The 20,599-nt window shown below is 45.9% G+C and overlaps 1 protein-coding gene and 1 non-coding gene across 2 annotated transcripts; one reads left to right on the forward strand and one right to left on the reverse strand.

Moving 5' to 3' along the window:
* The first annotated feature begins 5,134 nt into the window (after positions 1-5,134).
* On the forward strand, positions 5,135-5,207 carry Trnak-uuu (transfer RNA lysine (anticodon UUU)). The gene has a single exon. It is a non-coding gene; the product is annotated as a tRNA-Lys (tRNA).
* Positions 5,208-7,950: 2,743 nt separating this feature from the next.
* On the reverse strand, positions 7,951-19,848 carry LOC131207811 (leucine-rich repeats and immunoglobulin-like domains protein 3). The gene is made up of 6 exons (XM_058200442.1): positions 19,577-19,848; positions 12,126-12,200; positions 11,695-11,976; positions 10,955-11,606; positions 10,708-10,876; positions 7,951-10,641 (listed from the first exon to the last, which is right to left on the reverse strand). The coding sequence occupies exons 1-6, from the start codon at positions 19,846-19,848 to the stop codon at positions 8,477-8,479; spliced, it is 3,615 nt and encodes a 1,204-aa protein (XP_058056425.1). The 3' UTR covers positions 7,951-8,476.
* Positions 19,849-20,599: the final 751 nt, after the last annotated feature.

Raw genomic sequence — 20,599 nt, forward strand, 5'->3', positions numbered from 1 at the left:
ATTATTTCCACAACAAGAGTTATGAAAAGGGGAAAAGAAAACCTTCACCTCAGCCCAATAATTTATAAAATAGATTGGCATACTAAATAATTAGGTCACCAGTTAAGTAACTAAAATAATTTATTTTTATTTGTTCACTAGTGAAAGCAATTTTTAACGGGACCCCAAACATGGTTAGAAGTACCGTCGGATGCTAACCTGTAGTCCGTCGGTAGCAACCTGTTAGTTAGGAATGATATTCATATTTTAAATAGTTTGAGAGGAAAAAATAGAAAGCATTATCTTTTGGTCGGTATTTTACAGCGAAATGCGCAGCACACAGACGGATGATTGCATCCAACAAACGCCACATCATTGGAACGGATGACCAAAAATTTATTTGCAGCTGGCCGAAGCTTTCTTACGACAATGGCGAGCGTGCTTTTTGGAAGGTTTCAACTTAAGTGAAATAGATGAGTCATTTACCATGCATGTTCATCAAAATGTAATACAATCACGTAGCGAAATTTCGTTGTGGGATTCTCTTTTAGTTGTTTTATGATGCTCACATATTATTTATTGATTGATATACAAAAGCTGCATAAAATTTTCTACATTTATGCAGCTTTAAAATTGCAAGTAGGATATAGTAAAGGTAATGTAAAAGAGGTAGAGGTTTAAAATGGCAATAATGATTACATTCTAATTTTATTCTATCCATTTTATAATGGTTACAAACTTCTCATGAGAAATAAAAATTTCAACGTTAAATTAAACCTTAAAAAAGTTTGTCCCAAAGTAACATCACACGAACGAAAGTAGTACGTACAATTACCACAAAACATTGCAATTTTACATATCCGGGGACACCTCATTCCCATGGGATAGATAACCAACGCACTTGAAATAACTTGTAAGCTGTTCACCTTGTAGAGTGTCCCGAAATGCCTTGCCACAGTATCGGAAGCTTTCTTCCGTGACGGTAAAATTTCTCAGGCTCGAGTAGACTCATAGACCAATTCATAGCATAGACAATCCTTCGGGGAGTCGTCTCTTGTACCCTCGACATAGCCTTCGTACGTAGAAGCCACGCTAATTTTTGTGTTTCGTTCACATATTGAAGATTAGTATTTTTCCCCATGCACCGATTATGGGGAACATTACATTTTCTCGTTAAGCTGCACCGTTATTTATTTATCATTTTTCGTTCCTGTTTGGTTCGCCTCAGGCATAATCGTTGAAGATGTAGGCACCTGTTTCACAACAGTTACAGTAACTTCTCTGGTACAGAATCCGTACCCTTTGGGTTTTTTAACAGGCCTTTCCATTCGAGACGGATGCAAAGAGAAACTTTCAGCGTTACAACTAAAATGAAGTTGCAACGAGCCGCCTTGTTGCAACTTTCGCACCGGAGATAGAGTAAGTTGTGTGTGCGCCCTGGCAGATGTCTTCAAATGCTCTTCATTCGAATAAGAGTTCACATCAATTATTAAGCGAGTCAGTGCTTGTAGTTGGTACTTAGTAAACCTACAGATCCCAAAGAAAGAAACAAAACGGGATGCTCCTATCCGCCGCGAGCCACGAGAAGATGTGCCGTTTTCCGACATTATATTTTAAACCCGAGCAGCTGGCACAAAATTCGCTTCCGCCCACTTGCGCAGTGAAACTTTTAACCTCAGGGCCTCAGTTTCGGCCACCGCCCCCGTTCGAGCCTCAGTTGCATCATTTCATGGTCGATTTTCACGCCCCACCACCATATGCAAGTTCGCCGCAGAAGGGATTAAGTTTTTATGCTTGCAGCCGCCCAGCCCGGCCAGCTGTTGGCAGTTTGATGCCGCTTCCTTACGGTGGCCCCTTCGGTTATTACACGGGGTTTTGTTGAAATGATACAAAAAGAACCCGTTGCCTTCCGCTACGTGCGGTGCGATTGTGCGCGAAATGGAGAGATTTTTATTGAAAGCGGAAAACGTGCGAAATTCACCAGCCGGTTTTTCCGACGTCCGGCCGTTCGAGCCACTTCCGCCACGAAAGAGCGAGAGATCCCTGGCACGAGCCTCTTTTTGGTGCCGAACCCATGTTCAGCAGCAGTATTAATGCTCTTCGCAATATTTCGTCCTGCCAGCTGCCCAGCGGCTCGTTCTAATGCTCGTTTTTTGTTTCTATTCTACAGTAACAGCTTATCAGGCTCGCGTCATAAATGAGAAAAGTTCGTACGAGAAGATTTTCGGCATGAAAATACCGAACCGCTTTGGGAGCGACGCTATGTGAACCAATCCGGTTACGAAAATTATTTACTGTTGCGTCTATGCACTAATCAACTAAGATCAAAGTTGAAAGAAGCGCGTACTAACCATATTTCATTGAAACTGGAGTCTTACAGTTTAAATATAGTCTTCGGAGTAAGTGGTATATTTGGAATGTTTAAATATCAATGACAATTAAAGAAAATTTGCATGGAAATTGCTACGATAACAGTAAGCAATGAATATTTAATCCAAATGGAAATAAAATTCCTAATGCGCTTGATCGAAAATCGATTCAATGGTTTGATTCTTTCATTGATAACGCGCACCCTTAAGCCGAAACCCCGCAAAAGTACCTCCGGAACGCGTTTTGGTTTATCCGACGCCACACATTTTAAACTAATCGTACCACAAACCCAATGCTGTGAATCTACAATAAAAGAACTCCACTCAACTCCATCACTCCATGGACGGATTGTTTATGCAAAAACGTTTTTTATGACACTGGAACTTCCAGTAAATAGATTGCCACTGGATCACCGGCCATCATCACTGGCCGGGCCATCAAAATTCGAGTAGACGTCGCAGCACAGCACGTGGTAGCTTATTTCATTGAATATGTAAATGTATCCTCACACCCGTACGATGCGTCCTTTTTGAGGCACCTGCCCCTAGTGATGTGGCTGCGTCGTTGCAATTTATGCACACCGTTATGCACACTGGCCCTGCATAATCCTGCGCTTCGCACCATTCGGCCGTCAAATCCAGTGCCACTTAACAACAACCTGCAACCAGCGCCACTCCATCGATGGTATGTTACATTTTTAAAATCCTCCCTCGCGTCAACCTTCCACGGATAACCCACCTGAATTCATAAAACACACTGACTGTAAAGTACTGGTCACCCATCGTCGTCATCATTAGCGATGCAAATGTGTTGAATTTGAAATTACCAAACTTTTGATTGAATTTTTGTAACTCCGTTGGTGTGGTGCGCTGGCGCTGTGAAACGTTTTCGATCGCCCTGAGAATCCTTTTCCCGGAGATGGTTAAATCGCGTAAGGTCACGCGTAATACGGAGTATTAGCAAACTTTGGCACCGAACATGAACATAGAGCCTCACATTATTTAAATTGCATTAAGTGTGATGCAGGGCTTTAATGCACTTCGATTACTAACATTCCTCTAGTTTTAGTGTGGCTTGGTGCAAAGCGAAAAAACTATTGACGTGTCGCTAATCACGTTAATTATAGATCAGACGCTATGGACGTCCTTATCCATCACGGAGCAAAGGACATCACAAGAATGACTCATGAATAAAATATTATTGTGCTGAAAGCAGTGCTGTTAAATAGTTTTGAATGTTTTGCCCTAAGCCATGTGTTATACATAACTTATAGTGAAAGAATTATGAAAAAAATCACAAAAAATTAAGTATTTATTACTTAAGAATGTTGTTGGCCGCGTTGATTTCTGAATAAGGAAAAGTTTACAAATTTCAGACCTAAATTTAATTATCATGTAATTAAGGTCGTATCGTAATTAAGGCAAAATAATTGGAATGCGAAGTTTAGTTGGATCATGCCAAACGGAATGCATGCTGATCGTTTCCAACGCTCATCATCGTTGAAACACATGGGAAAATTCTATGCAAAAATGACGAGTAAAGTAAATTTGCATGTTTCTGCAGCTTCACCACCGAAGCATTGGCTGCAATATCTCCGGCTGTCCAACTGCTCGCTCGGCCGGTCGGAAGGAAATTCTGAAGCAGATTGTGATAAATGATCCGGTTGCAATGCATTCCCCAAAAACCAGTACCGAAAGCGTGGAAAAGCATACACCAGTCCGTTGGATGGCCAGCTGAACGAAAAACTCGCGTGGGTATCCATCGTTGGAACGCTAACCGAGAAAAACCTTAGCTGACGGTTTGCGAAAATCAATGCTACCAACCCATTCGGTACAAATGCTGGTCCATGCTAGTCGGAAGTACTGCAAATGCACTACGAGATCCTCCGTTGTTGCTGACCATGTTGCGGAAGGCGCAAAAGAACCGTTTGTGTTGCGCTTTATCCTTCAATTTGGCTAGATGCTCCATGGACCTTGCAATGGGCGATGATTGTTTATGCCGTCCTCCGGTGCGGGACCACAATAGAAACTTGCTGACACTGAACTAAAAAATGCCAGTACCTATCCCAGGTGAAAATGCATACCATTCGAGTTCTTGATCTACCTACACGGTATTGAAGGAACGTCTAGGTTCTCACGTATCACGGTACAGTGCAGAACAAGTTTTACATAGCATTCTCCAAAGCAATAATAGAAAACCATATTCGAAACTATCTATTACATTGATACACATGCGTATAAAACACATGATATAGATTCATTTAATAAATATCACAATACATGAACGAAAAAATTATGTTTAATTAATTCCAGGTTAATTGATTAATGAACATTGTGTCTTGCCTCCACGCCTTCGCCATCAACTTTCTAGCGAACATTTTGAACATCTTTTCAATTTTTAAAATGTTGCTGTTGCTTCCTGTTTCTGCTTTCCAGTTTCCAGTTTGAATGTCCAATATTGTGATAGGCATAGGCAGAACATTTATCCATTTAAAAAGGTGTTATTCTAGGAAATGATCGTTACGTTTCTGTTTTTCGGTTACGATACTTTTGTTTAGTTCGCAAACCACACGCTGTAACGATCCGTTCGCAAATAACGCGTGGCTTCACAGCCAATCGTATTCGGTCAGAGGTCAGCGCAGGCAGAGATCTGGGTTACGTTGGCCTGCGGCACCAAACTGTCCTGCTTCAGATCCTGCTCCGTTACCAGCTGAGATAATGACGCATCCTGGCACCCGGAACGCATAAGGCAATCGGTTGCAAATAGGCGCCCGCTTTCTCCAGCGGCCCGGATAGCTCAGTCGGTAGAGCGTTGGACTTTTAATCCAACGGTCTAGGGTTCAAGTCCCTATTCGGGCGAAAGAAGATTACCTTTTTTGGTCTATATTTATATTTATAACAAAGATTGGTTCTTGCGTATGCAAATTTCCAATGCATTTCTTACAAAACACCAAAAACGGCGAAGATAGTGGGAAGCTAGCTGAAGATACGGATGATCAGTAAACGAAGCTGAGAAAATTTACTGAAAAATTGTAGAATAAAGCGATCAGCAACTGGAACAGTGCAAAAAGTGTGTGGGTGTGTAAGAATAAGAGAAATAGTTTAGCATTTTGTAATCATTTTTCTTTATTTGTCCATTAGTTCAATACATTACATAGAATTAGATTATCTTTGTTAAATGAATTGCTGTACTTAGTCTAGTATTTGCAATAAATAATGGGTTCCTTATTATCTTAGATGCAATGTGTCTGCATTTCTCAACAATAGAAATGCCACATGGTTGGACGATTGTGTCTGGTTTACCACGACTCGACGATTCTGTTTCGACATCTTTCATTACACGTTTTGGTTATTTAACAAATAATCCTTGCTCTCGGCTTGTAATAATTATTAGGTTTTTTTCCTTATTTGCGCCCAGTTAAATCGTTAGTTGTAGCCTGTACGTTAATACTTTGTCCTGGTGGAGTGGTTAGCTTTGTGTGTGACACTTGAAACAGTGGTAAGATATTTCAATTCGATTCTTCACTTTCGGTACAGTTTTGGTAAAAATTAGTTTGTATTGAGCCTGAACGAATACGGAACGATTCAATACACGCTTTTGTCCCAGTCTGCGTGTTTCACGGTTTCAATTGCGTGTACCGTTTGCGGAGAAACATTTGTTAAACCAAATGTTTCAGGAGAGACCCAGTGTATGAATAAAGTGTTTCGTCATAAAACCATACCTCAAAATTTTACATGAAGTAAACTAACCGATGTTATGAAAATACTGCTATCTATATAAGGCATTGCTGTCATGAAAGTTGTCCAAAAGAATGTCCATGTATGTGTTTGGGTGAGGATTATTTTAATCGCACTTTTTGTTGAATTTATGTAACTTCTACGCTTCTACCAAGTTTAAGCGACAATTCTCAGAAATGCAAAGGCAACATCGTAAGTTTTGTTGTATCGAAGGCTTCCAATCATAAACATTACCAACACTATCTAAGGAACTTTCCACGTGGAGAAGATGATTTAAATTTTGACGATGTTAATGTAAAAAGTACGAGCTAATTATTTGTTTAGCTTCGAAGAGGCGCTTGGTGATCTTGCATAGCTAGTACATTCTTTCGAAAACCGAACTTGCCACCGTGACTTGTATATGTGCGTGTACATTAATAAGCGGATTGTTTTCAATGTGACGATATCTTTGGTTTTCAAACATTTTTCGTTGCTGAATCACAAAAATCATATTCATGAAATAAAAACCTTAAGAGCCTCTTGGTGTACTTGCGAGTGTGTCAGAGTTCTTTTATGTTAATTGTATAATGTTATGTTAATTGCGTTAGCTAGGTACCGTCACATTGAAAGACAAATCACCTCGCAGCACAATGTACTGCACGTTGTAAAACATAATCGGGTAACGCCGAACAGCATGTCCGCAAAACAATAGGCACTTGACCGATCGAAACTGTGTAGTAATTCGCAATGGTACGGCTTAGTATGTGAAGTTGTAAACTTTCCAAACGTTATATCGGGCTAAGCAGCACGCATTAGAAAATGAATCAAATGCGAAAAAGAGAAAGCATTGCGTGGTAAAAACTACAAAATTAAATGAAATCACTTTTTCACTTTTGAAACGATGCTGAACTTTTTCTGTCTTCCAACTGTACTTAACTTATTCTAACTTAAACTTATCGCTCCGCGTTCTTAGCGTTGCTATGGGGGTTAAACAAAACCAAAAATCACAGACCAGAATTCGCTAACAGATAAATTTATACAACTCAGGGTCACCTTAACTAATTATTCTCAAGTTATCGAATCAACAAACAAAACAAACGTTAGGGAAACATATTAACACAAAACAGAAAGTATAAAATGTAACTTCTGAGCATGTAACTTAATTCACGCAAAGTAGTGCGCGGTCGATGGGCCACTCTTTACTCTTAGCACAGATGAAGTTGGAAGTAGAAATGGGAAGATAATATATCACACAACTCAATTCACGCACAAACGCCAAACACCTTATCATTAGCATCCTGTAATATCGCTTTTTCCAGCAACACCCAAAGCACTTATCCACTATCGCAGGCTGTCCAAACAATCCTTCCTCCACTCATAATCATCTACTTTTTTCAGTCCAAGCACTTAAGAATCACAATCTAATAATGGCGCAGATGATGGAAGCATTTGATGGACCACGTAAATCGACTTGATGAATCAATTTGGATTAAGTTGTTTTGCAAAATATGAACCATACAATGAATAATGTAAACATTTTTTAGAATTTAACACATTAACCAGTGCTGGAATGACAACAAATGCGTGAAAACCGTGAAACATTGGGCCAAAAGCCAACGCATGAGCAAATAATTATTTTACAAAGTCGACCAACTGATGATTCATCAAATGCCACCAGTCTGTCTTTTGTGGCACTTTTTCTTATCCGTCTCACCGTAAATCCGGTAAAGGCAAAAATAAACTTTCATAATCATGCATGCAAAATACAAGAATTTCAACAAACCAAAGACACCGCCAAAGTTGGTTTTGGGCCGTCACGTGCATGGTATTTACTACCAACGTGCATTCTACTGAAGAAAAGAATATCGCACAAATGTATGTACAAATTGAGGTCTACAAATGACCCCCGTGGGAAAATGTTTGCATCGCAACGGTCTCATCCTAAACAGTGTAATGCAAACCATGTGGCAAGTCTTTCATAGGTGCACAATACGCGTGTTTCTATGACGTCCCCTTTGAATCGATTCTCACTTTTTTTAATAACAACAAAAGGAACTGTTCTATTCAATAACCGATAAACGACCGAGTGACATTTTGTGGCATCTCACTCGTGAACTAAACGAACGAACGGAACTAAACTGAAGGAACTTTTTTCACACGGTCACTAAGCTAATCCGACCGACTATCTTTACAGGAAATGGGAATCTAGCTTCAAACGTCTCTGGAATGATCGAGCCTTCCCCGATGTGGGTTAATTCCATCTTCGTGTCAACATTTTGAGCAGTATCGACTAAAAAGGGGGATTTTTGGTGTTAGTAGTAGCGTTTGGAGTTTAAAACAAGGTGCCGACGGCAGACCAGCTGCCGCTTTGGCGCTTCTTCCCATCAGACGTGGCCGTGGTGACGCCCTATCTACCGGTTCAGGTCTCCCATTGTCATCGAATGCCTGCCGTAAGCACGATCACCACCTGTTAACGTGCTCCCGGTGCTACTGCCCGTCCCAAACCCACTGCTAACCGTTGAAGTGGGCGCTCCGTACTCGTCGATCGATCGTTCCATCGATTTCGTTCGATATTTTGCTGGTTTTTCCACCAACCGCGGATTCTCCAGCAACAACTGGTACAGTTGGTTCACCTGTATTTGCTGTTTGTGCTGTTGCTGTTGATGACGGCTGCTGCTTTTCTTCGGTGGTAACACAGGATCGGCGGACGATTCGAGGGATGTTGTCTTGAGCGCACCGTCTCCGCCCGCAGACGACGGCACAAACGCTGGGAAGGTTTGTGAAGTTGGCATACGCGCGGCCACTAGAGCCGCCGGAGGTAACATGTGCTGATCATCACCCGGATCGTTAGCGTGGTGTCGTGTTGAAGCAGGGCCAATGGTTGACGAACCCATCATTAACACAGCCGTCGTTGCGTTGATTGGCGGTATAGGTGGTGGTGGTTCGAGCCGTGGATCCGAATCGGGATCGTGCGCATCGTCCGGCGACAGATGACGCTGGTGTTCGAGCTCGAGATCACTGGCGTGCTTCCGGGTTAGCGAATGAAGCAAACACTTTAGATCTTCCCGGCTGCCTCGATGGGCCGCATTCGTGGAGCCAGTGGCCGATGCACAATCACCCCCGGTGCCCGAATCCTTCGACGATAGGTCATCATCCAGATCGTCGGAATCTAGCTCAGTGGACCGTGCGTTCGTTTTCGCCACAACCTTTGTGAAGAACCGTGGATCACGACCCATGCTTCGTGATCGCCCCTCAACATCTTCTTCATCAACGTTCGTCGTCAGAGAGCCACCACCGTTTGCCACCATCGGGATGAGGTACTCGAAGTATCCGGCTGGAGTGGTCGATGTTCCGACACCGCTGCGCACGATCAAGTTAGGCTGATTGATCTCCATGCCGGTCGCCAGGTCAAACTCTCCATCCTCGGAAACTCCAGCACCTCGAAGAAGTCGCTTCTCCATGCGGTACATTCTGATTAACCAGACGACCAGTACGAGTAACACGCAGACCAGCACCAATACTGCCACCATCTGCACGGTTGAATCCTTCATCCAATCGAATGGTCCCGTGGCATTTTCCTCTGCCAAACTACCGCCGCTTGCTCCTCCGTAACCGCCGTCACCCAGCACCGAACCGTGCATATCCTCGGGTCCTTCAACCACCACCAATCGCGTCGAGCCGGTTTCGCTTCCAAACTCACTCTCCAACCGACACTCATACAGACCGGCGTCGGCCAGTTCCGTGTCTACGATTAGTAGCAACAGACCCTCGTCCGTGACAAAGTGACGTCCGCCACTCAGGGCCACCGGTTCACCATCCTTCAGCCAGAAAACGTTAGCTGGCTTCGGAACCGTTCCGGATCCACCGCCTGCCACCGATAACGGCGATGCTTTGCATCGCAACACACTAGGCTGGCCGATCGGAATGAGCAAACTGTCCATCGCGCTCGATTCACTACCTCTCCGCAATATCAAAGGCGTGTCCCACACCACCACCGACGCATTGGCACGGATGACTCCGGCCGGATTTTCCGCCGTACAGCTGTACACGCCCGTGTCAATCGGCCGCGCGTTCAATATCAGAAAAGCGTTCTCGTGTGGAATGACCCGCATGCGACGTTCCTTGGCCGCGGGGAAATCGTTGCCCCCGTCTTTCTCCCACGAAATCTGCGGCTTGGGATCGCCGGCCGCATCACAGTCCAGTCGGGCCACTTTGCCCTCCAGCACACTCACGTCGGTGGGTGTTTTGCGGAACTTTGGGTACGTCCCGACGGTCACTTTAACCTTCTGGGAATACACAACACCGTACGTGTTGGTGATGATGCACTGGTACTTGCCAGCGCCCGACTGCTCTATGTTCGGAATGGTCAACACCGAGCTTCCGATCGTGCCATTTTCGGTGTCATTCTGATCCACGGTATACTGCGTCTCCGGGAGCTCCAGATTATCCTGCTTCCACTTGAACGTCATCCGATCGGCCGCCGTCGAAGTGGCCCTGCACACGAGCACAACGTTGGTGCCACGAATGCCGAGCTGCGATTGGGGCTCATCGATCAGGTGCGGTTTTGGCGAATCGTCTAAAAGCGAAATAATTCGTCGTCACCGATCATCAGAAAGACGGATTTGCTATCTTCAGTACTTACAGCATGAAAAGTTGGCCGCATGCAGATCACGTATCAGCCGATTGCGTAACCAAATCGGATAGATACACTCGGCATCGATCTGGAACACTTCTTTTCGCTCCTTGATCCAATGGTAGAACCAGGCCAGATTGCAGTCGCACAGCAGATTTGTGGAGTTCATAATTAAATTCTAGCAAATGGCGAAACAAAGGTATTAATGTGTTAATATGATAACAAAATGTTTCTCCACGGTTCCCAAACGTCTTACCTTCAATCGAACGGTATCCTTAAAAGCGTTATTCTGAATCGACGAGATGTTGTTCTGGCTAAGCTCCAACTGTGTGAGGGATTTCAGTCCCAGGAACGCATTCCGGCTGACGGACTTGATTTCGTTCGCATTCAGATACAATCGCTCCAGCTTGCCCAGCCCCAGGAACGGTCCACGCATATCCTCGATCGTCCACGAGATGCGATTTTCGTTCAGATACAACGTTTCCAGGGCTCTCGTTTCGTTGAACGTTCCCTCACCGATCGCGGCGATGCTGTTGCCCTGCAGCAAGAGCGTTTTCAGCCCGGACAGTTCCTCGAACGTGTAGCGATCGAGCGACCGGAGCTGGTTGTAGGACAAATCTAGGCTGACCAGCTTGGGCGTAAACTCCCACCCGGAGTGCTCGATCTCGACGATTGCATTCCGGGCCAGGGCCAGCGTGGTGAGGCTGGTCAAATTGAACAACCCACCCTTGCGGATGCTGCGAATGGTGTTGTTGTTCAACTCGAGTAACCCGATCGTCGTTAGTCCGTGGAACACGCCATCCATCAGCGCCGGAATGCGATTGTTGTTCAGCTTCAGGCTCTTCAGTTGGTTCAGGTTTTGAAAGGTTAAGCTTTGCACTTCCTCCAACGCGTTGCTGCTAATTTCTCTGCATGGAAACAAACCGCAAACGCAAAAAGAACCACAAATTATTTGAATATTGTCGACCAACTTTGTTTTATCTACTTGAAACTTACAGTCGTTTCAGTGACGCCAACCGATCGAAGGTACCTTTTGCCAGCAGCGTTAGTTTGTTGAAATTTAAATTCAGATACTGAAGACTGTTCCGGTTCGGAAACGCCGTGTATGGCAGCTCCTGGATTGCGTTCCGAGAAAGATCGAGGAACTTCAGGGCCGGCAAAGCGGCTATCGCCTCCACGTCGATCGTATCGATTTCGTTGCCCGTTACGTACAGTTTAATCAGATTCCTTAAGCCCCTCAGCACCGGCAGCCGGGTCATTCGATTGTGGTTCAGGTTTCTTCGCGGAGGTGAGGAGAAAAAAATATATGAGAGAACCATAAAACACATAGCCAAACGGTCCACAAAACAATAAATCAACACACGTTCAGTCCACTGGCTACGGAGCTGATACGTTTTATGGTACCGGTGGGGGGTTTCCATACTTACAGCACTTGCAGTTTGCTAAGGTCGGACAATTGCGCTTCGATCACGTCATGGGTTAGACGATTCGACGCCAGCTCGCTGTAGAGTAGGAACGATAACGCGGGAACAGGATTAGAGCAAAGTACGGCAGTGCAATCGCGACGATAGTTGGGGCATTGCTGGCAGTCATGCTGCGTACTAATCGATTTAAAAGCCATAAGCGCACCCCATATTTTGCCTCACTGTAAATGTTCCATATCTTCTAATCTCTACACCAAATGTACCGGCATTGATCTCAATTTATGTCGGAACTCTAAAATTCAAGGAACCGCTTCTATTTTAATGGCATGTTTTCATCAAAACTACCGCCCGATCGCAGACACGCAGTGGGCAAGCCCTTGGGCAAATAATCGTAGTCCCAGAAATGCGTAGCATTCTCCCGATAAGATAGCCTGGTTCCGAGAAAGGTGTGCTAGGGACAACACTGTTTATCAAGTGTGGCACGACAGGAAGGTCCGTCTCGATAAAAACGGGGCCTTGTGCTGTAGGGCAAGATAATTTTAGAAAACAAAACATTAGCACCCCATACATGTGCCACCGAGCGGTCCCATGATCAGGGCATGATCATGGGACTTGCCAACGATTCCCATGATGTCGATGTGGCGACTCATCATAATTTATAAGCATGGGAACGAAGACCCTAAGCGGTGTCAAAAACACGATCGATGTGACATATCGATGAGCATTCGGTTTGAATACGTCGAAAATGAGCCACGACGCTCCCGATCGTCGCTTGTTTTACACGCTTTAAGGAACGCGGGACTTCACTGTGAAACTCGCCCGAGTGATTTCACGGCCAGTTACAATAAATCAAACTACTCATTCATCACCCTCGATAACGACCAGTTTCAGCAGAATCGATCAGCAAACCCTTCCCCTAGAACTAAGTTCCTGTAATTTTTTTTTTCACACCTCCGCAGCTTGCACAAACGCACAACAACCACCCACAGACCGCGGGGTGCTTGCGCAGTAAATGTGTTCCGCGTCATCGTGACGACCACGGCGACAACAGCGACGCTGGCACACCTTGCAAGGCCCCACGCTGGCTGGCACAAACCACAAACCGTCCGTGTCCGTGCCATTAAAGTTGTTTTCAGACGGGGGGAAAAAAACCTGGCAACGATTACGCAGTCGTCTCGCGGTGCAACAAAGTGCACGAGTAATGCACATTTGCATTTTCCCGCGAGGCGAGCTGTGACATTATCGCCAACAGATTGCGTTCTGCTGCCTCTTTAAGGGTTGGCAGCTCCACTTGAACATTGTCGTTGCTACTGATCGGTGGTACTTTGCAAGCTTCTGGAAAACCGCTGTATGTTTCCGCTTCCGAGTACTGATTCTAAACGATCTGGTGAGTCCCGGTGACGCGCACGTTGCCATAAAGTATGAAGAGAAACGTTTTTGGATTCAAAATATTTGCTCAACGATAGCACGCTTCCGATGAGTCACACAGATCGATCACCGTTTAAAATGGGCACGGAGGGATCTGCTTCAAAGCGATGACATCAACCCGTACAGGGGTGTGTATGGTTCGAGGAATGCAATTGTGATTTGCGCTAGTTTAGCGATAATTCCGCGGGAAGGGCTTAAAAGGGCGTCGTAGGCCACCAGCAACACCGAACGATCGTCATCGTCTTGATCCTCATCGAGTGTAATAGTGCAATGCTTAAACAGAGAAAGCAAGCATGCGATTTATTTTGTAATAAAAAACCCATTTGGATTCTTGAGAATTTTATCATTTTGTTATATTTAAAAAAACAGAATCGACCTGCAACATACTGTATAATTTTGAGAGTTTGAAAGTAAGAAAGGGCACCGTAACCCGAATCTGTGGGCACAGTATTTCGCGGGCCAAACTATTTGAGTTGGTTGGAGCTCCATAACTCGGCCACGCCACAGCTGCGCGTATGCTAGGGCGTGGTGCTATGCTCAGCTTCCACGGCTTACAAAACGCGGTCCGCCGAACACGGCATTACTCACCTCCGCTAATTTGCGAAGGCGTACCGCATGCCGTACACCCCTCCCGTGAATGTTCGATAACCTTTGGACCGGCTGGCTAAACGATCAATTTGCAAAATCGCAGCCGTGGGTCGAGGACGGTCGCGTTTTTAGCGTCAACCGCAACATCATGGTCCGCCAGCATGGTCGTGTACGCGGGCGGGGTGTACCAACCGTAACGTGGCCGTCAATTTACGTAACGAGTGTTCTATGTTCGAACCGCGGGGTCTCGAGAGGCAGGGTTGGTGGCCCTATCAGGACCAGCAGCAGCAGCAGCAGCAAGCACAAATCGCTATCGTTTTAATCATTTCCCGATTAGTGAAGATTGATTTGAATTAAGTGGATTTCAAGGACCGACCAACGGGCGGCAACCATTTCTGCGGCAACTCACGACGCATCACGCAGCACGAATGTGAGAACTAAATTGCCATACATTGGCAATTTCGTGCACAACGGCATCTGGTGGTCTCAGGGCCTTTGTCAGCCATCGTAGAATATGTGTGAGAAAATACAAGAAACCACAGATAAAAAGCGGGCAGATGATGTGACGGTACAGCAATTCGGGGTGCGAAACGGAGCGAATAACGGCAAACGTTTCGCGTGTCCTTCTATCTGTCTGCGGTGTTATTTATCGACGGGAATCTATGATAGATCGCGGGCAGAAAACACACCGGGCCACACCATCAATCACGGTCATTTCTTCACCTATTTTATTATCTAAATCACTTTTCGCAAATCGCTTCCGTGGTTTGCTTGCTTATCTCGTGTTCGTGGACGACACTTAAAAATGTGCTCTGCGCAGGATTTTCTGCCCTTGTGCCAGGCCCCGTCACAAAACTTTGCATGTTTGGGTTGTTTTCCTGGCAAATCCCCCCAGTCCACCGATAAGCGAATTTAGTTTCAACAAAATAAGAAAATTGAAAACCCTTTTACCTAACCTCTTCGGTTCCCCGTTGGTGCGACAATTTTAAACAAACGCGCCGTAACATCGGTTCTCTATCGATGAAATATCGGAACGACCACAACCACCACTCGGAAAGTCAATAAAAATAAATACTGCAAACAAACCACACGCTAAGATAACAACCGATCAGGGGCTGTGTGTTGTGCGCCGTCCAATCGCGTGAGGGGAGTTTCTAACGGCCGGACTTATCGCGCATTTGGTCCCGGGAGTCGCGGTCCCGTCGTCGGTGCGCGATCTAGTGCAAAACAAACGGACCGGCCATAGTCTAGGCATAATAATAAAAAAAATGTCAAACCACATCATGCTGTGCTAATGGAACTACGGGGACAAATACACATAAAACCTACACCACACCAGAACAGAACGCGCCATTATAAAACGCACACCGCCCCGACGGTTCGGGCTTGTTGAAAATTAGTTGTTTATGGTCCGCGCAACATTAAAATGGTGGCACAGCATGATCGATGTTGCGAATATTTAATGTAACAAAACCATTGGTTCTACTTCGTTTTCTTGATACCCAGTTTGGGTTTGCAACCCGTTATCCGTTGGACCGGGGGATCCGGTGTAGATAACCGGTATAGGCAGACGCCACCATAAAAAGGAACGCCGCTAGTATCTAATCAAATCGAATCAACGAGACCGATGACCACCAATAGAGCGCGCGACAATTAACTGCGATGAACGGGTATCTTAATAAATCGTCAAAGTTCGAGAAGCTCAAGGATCAACGGAATCTTTCAAAACATAAAATATTTAATAACGAGCAGAATAATTTTCTCGGTATTGATGGAACTGATTAAGATCAACTGTAGTTCTAAGCAAGTGATAATATTAAGTTGGCTAAAACGAAATCCATTATTTTCTCGGAAGATGGCTTTAGTGATCGATATCTCGTGAAGAATCGATCGTACAGTTTAAAATGTAGGCTCGTTTTAAAGATAATACTGTACACTTAAAAAGATTTTTTGAACTGTTTATTGTTTGTTCCATTCGTTTGTGAGTTACAGCGTGTTAACAATGGAAGTCACCAAAGAGAAAGTTGGATATAATTTACATTTTTTCTTTTAAAACAGCGAAAATTCGCGAATTCGCGATTCGGCGAAGGATGAAAAACAGATCAAAAAAGGATTGTGAAAATGGATTTGCTCGAGATTTTCGCAAATAACGAATAAACCTTCTACAAGAGAAGTATTATGAAGAAATTTCCAGCAAAATGGTGCATATTTGACGCAAATCGGACTATTGGAAACCTGATAAATATAGTTTTTAATTTTACCCAAAAATAATGGATTTAACCTTATATTTTGCGTGATGCACATTTGTTCCGAAAAGTCTTGATACTCCTAAACTAAAATATGATAAGGTTAATAAAGTAGCAGGATGGTTGGCTTAATATTCACCCGACGGTGTAACTTAGTAAATAGAATTACTAATCATTATATCACAATGCAACTGATTTCCAAGCACATTTGGCCACTATCAAACTATCGTCCGCTGAACAATGTACCATCATCATGCGCATGTGCCGTGCCTTTTCATAGAGTGAGCGTTTTTCCCACCGCCACAGTCCCTAATTGTTTGACAGCTGAATTGAGGCTATTCATTTGATTGTCATAAATCTTCTACAAACAAACAGATAACGACAAAGATAGTTGGATATTTCAAATGCCTATTACAACTATCGGAGCACGCGCATACCGACCGGGTCTCGCCCCCTTATCATCTTAAGGTAAGAAAAACTGTCACCCTGTGCGCGTTAAAGCGAAGAGCATAAATAGGCCAGTTGTAGAAAACACATACGACAGTTGAAGAGAAAAAAAACTCAAGTGAGTCGCTCATCACAAAAATAAACAAACCCATCTATCGATTGGTACACAAGTCTCGGTACGAGTTGAGGCCGTTGGCTGTGCCCGTGTGTTTGTGTGCCTTTCTCTCTCTCTGGGAGTGATGGATGGTAGGAAAATAACTACGCCGAGACCTTTGTGCCCTTCGTGGAACCGGCTGTTCAAACAATCGAGAAAAGCATTTTCAAGTTTCCGACAAAAAGTAGAACATAGAACTCTCAGTTTCATGCTTTGAAAGGTTTTCACCTTTTTGTATCATGTATCTTCGATATCAAAAGGGGTACATCATGGCAAGGTGCCAAGTTTCATGTCGAGCACTCAAGTACCACACCTACTGATAATGGACCACAGACTACAGACTATCAATCTGCTGTGATAAGAATATTCTACATGACCATATGCGAATAAGTTGCTCCTTCGGTTCTCCCAACGGTACCATAGAACGGTGAATTATATTGTTGTTTCAATCATATACCAACAACCTGATGCCTGAAGGACATCCCTATGAAAACCAAGAATCGCATTTCCCATCTTGGCTCCTTGTAAAGTGTCGAAAAACCATCGTCGGCCACTTCAGAGAATCGTTCCGCAGCGTTCATCCTCCGAAAAGGGGAAAAACCATGTCGGATATCGTCCGGAAGGTAGCAAAACGGGAAACTCGGCCTTGTTCTTCGGCCATGGCCAAAAGAGGGAACCGTCGCGTGGCCGCGGTGGATGTGCGCTGCAGCAAACACGTTTTTCGTACGACCGCATACATCACCCCCGGGTTGGAGGTAGCGTGGCCATCCAAAGCCTCGGCCCCATTTGCGCGAACCAGTGCGAACATTAAATGGCAAGACATCACAAACAACTTGCGGCCACTTTTCTCGATAGGCAATCGAAGCCATATACGTGAATTGCGCACCTTTTACGCCGCGTCGTAAGTTCTCGAAGCGCGAAGATCGCGATGAGGAATTAAGGTCCCGTGTCGGGGGGCCCACGGACGAAGCAACGATAAGAGATTGTCCACCTTAGGAGATCTTCCGCACAGAACGGTACTTGCTGCGAAGCTCCGGGTCTGCTTCCAGGTCGTATGACTAATGCCAAAGCACAAACCGCCCGCGAGGTTGATTATTGTGTAGGCGTTAGTTTAGGCGTTGGCTCAAAATGGTAACGATGCTCTACACACGATACGGAAGAATGCATCGAGTGTTGAAAGGTGGAAGACGCTGTAGCATAACTCTCTACTCGGCCCATGCTGACAAGGGTGTCGAGTGAAGCTCTCGCATCGATGGTGATCGTGATCGTGTTGATGGAAATGTTTGGGAAACTCCCTTCTGTGGAACACCCGCCTCACAAACGAGGAAGTCAGAAGGATGCATCGAATCGACCCAAGCCGCGTGGTAATGCGCTCCGACTCTGCTCTGCCACCCGTGGCAGGCGCAACACACGATCGATCAAAATAGGCACATCATCTCCGTCACGTCCGGAACGTACGCCGGACGTGCCGTAGGTGTGGACAGATATGCGGCGGGTTAACAGTTCATTAGTGAAGACTACAAAAATAGGGAAATAAAGTTCCATATTTACTGAAAATGAAACATTTGATTTACTCGAAAACATAACGTACCGTCGATAGTTCCGTAACGGATAGTCCTGCTTTCGCTAATACGGATGCTAAACGCATCTGGCCATGCATCGATCAAACTCCACCGTGGTGAACACGGACTACCGATGCCAATTATTCACCCAACATAGGCAAATATAGCATCATTCTCCGGACACTTCCTGGTCCCTCAACCCAGGGAGTCCAGGAAACATTTCCTTTAATTTGACACGATATGTCCCCGCGCCTTTTCCTCCGCAACGCCGAACAGCTCTTCGCGGCGGTCGTAGACCTTTTTTGGCTATTTAATTGGAAAATCCCGATCTTTGCCGGTCAATTACGCGCCTTCGAGGCGTAGCCACGGTTTAGATACGGTTGCGCCCAAACCGGACGACCTTTAAAAACATGCCGGTTCCATAGCTGGTCGCGACGACGAATTGCACCACGCGCATGGAGCTGCGCGCACTCGATTCGTCGGCCAAATTAAGGGTCAACTGCCCCATTCCGATGATGCCGGAAATGTCACCAAAGCACGGCGCATCCATTAATTTGTCCATCGTTCGACCGGCCCGCTCCGAACCGAAAGTGCATTCCGAAAACTCGGCCTGGTCGCCCTGAGTGCGATCTTCTCGCGGCGCATCGCGTCGTGTCGGTTTGAGACTTTGCATCCCTTCCTCTCGCGACTCATGGCGCAATGCTCGGTGCGCCAGCCACCAGTCAGTGAAAGATCGCCGGGGTCGCGGGAAAGCGCACTTCGGCGTGCGTTTGTGTGTATGTGTGTTATATTAATAAATCCAATCCGCTGACTTTCGGCCCCTCCGGGGACATCTCATCTTCCAATGCCCGACGACGACGGCGACGACCAAGACGAACGTTTTGATGGGGCTGCCGCCGACGACGAGAGCGCGATCGACGGTAAGAAGTAATGGCTGAAATTCTCGGCTAATGGACATTTAAATAGGAACGACCGAACACGGGGTAGAGCGAGCAGCCGCCGCCACTTGGGCGCGTCGCAGGTACTTACAGATTTTCCACCCAGTGCGGTAAGTGGAACAGCGTCTTGAGGTTTTTCTTCGAGCAATCGATGGCATTTCCCAGACAGGGGCACTGCTTCTGGCAGAAGTGTCCACCGGACGCGTCCGGCTGCATTGGCATCGTGTCGCTTTCGCTGCTACTAGTGCCGTCTGCCACCGTCGTCTCCGCCCCCTCCGGGGTTGCGCCGGACGTCGATGCTGGCAGCCAAATGCCAACGCCAACGACGGCGGCAACGATGATGGTCGCAATTAATCGGAGCATTTTTATTTTTAATTCACCCGCGCCCGACGACGTGGTGGGCGACGCGTGTAACGTTCACTTCCCCCGTGACCGCGTGATCCGCTCTCTCGGTGCGATCGATCACCAAAAGTCTTGCTACGTTTGTTTAAATTGTTCTTAAACACCTCACAACACGCAGTATCAACATAACAGAGTTAGGGACGTCGCCAGAAACGTCCTCGAAGTCACGCGCCGTGCGGTTTCAGTGCGCTTGGCGAGGCAGCAAGGTAAGGCTAGAGGCGACACCGCAGACACCGCTCGGCATTGCGCGTGTCTTCCCGGTGGTGGCGATAGTGTAGGCACTCTGTAGAGGCGACCGCAGCATCCTTCAGCATTATTCAATCGCCTTCTGGCGGGCGCGTCGCAAATGTCACACATTCGCGGGGCCACCGGTGACCACTTCTGCGCGGATCAACGTCGTTCAGCCGCCGTGTTTATTTTCCTCGTGGCGACCGGGGACGCAGCGCTCCTCCGTTCACCACCCTGCATTCTCGGGGAGCATAAGGCACGCAGTGCGGGCGCAGACCCATCGGGCGCGCGCGGACTGTAATTTTATTCCGTTCGATGAGAAAACCACCACCCGCGTGGCAACTACGGCGCGGCGGCAGCTGCGATTGACGAGATGAACGTCTTTATTTTCACATTCTTCATTCGAATTTATTTTTAATGTTCACTCAGAGGGCCGGGTCGTGCGTGCGTCGCCCGGTTTCACGGTGAAAAAGCAATCCGGACG

This window comes from Anopheles bellator, chromosome 2, assembly GCF_943735745.2.
Source record: "Anopheles bellator chromosome 2, idAnoBellAS_SP24_06.2, whole genome shotgun sequence".
In the NCBI taxonomy this organism is placed as follows: domain Eukaryota; kingdom Metazoa; phylum Arthropoda; class Insecta; order Diptera; family Culicidae; genus Anopheles; species Anopheles bellator.

Excerpts from the sequence above, each read along its gene's own strand:
- LOC131207811 (XM_058200442.1), bottom strand. The coding sequence starts at position 19,848 with ATGCTCCGATTAATTGCGACCATCATCGTTGCCGCCGTCGTTGGCGTT. Across the intron at positions 11,977-12,125 it reads CTTAGCAAACTGCAAGTGCT|AAACCTGAACCACAATCGAA; the intron begins GTAAGTATGGAA and ends ACCTCCGCGAAG. Across the intron at positions 11,607-11,694 it reads TTGGCGTCACTGAAACGACT|AGAAATTAGCAGCAACGCGT; the intron begins GTAAGTTTCAAG and ends GTTTCCATGCAG.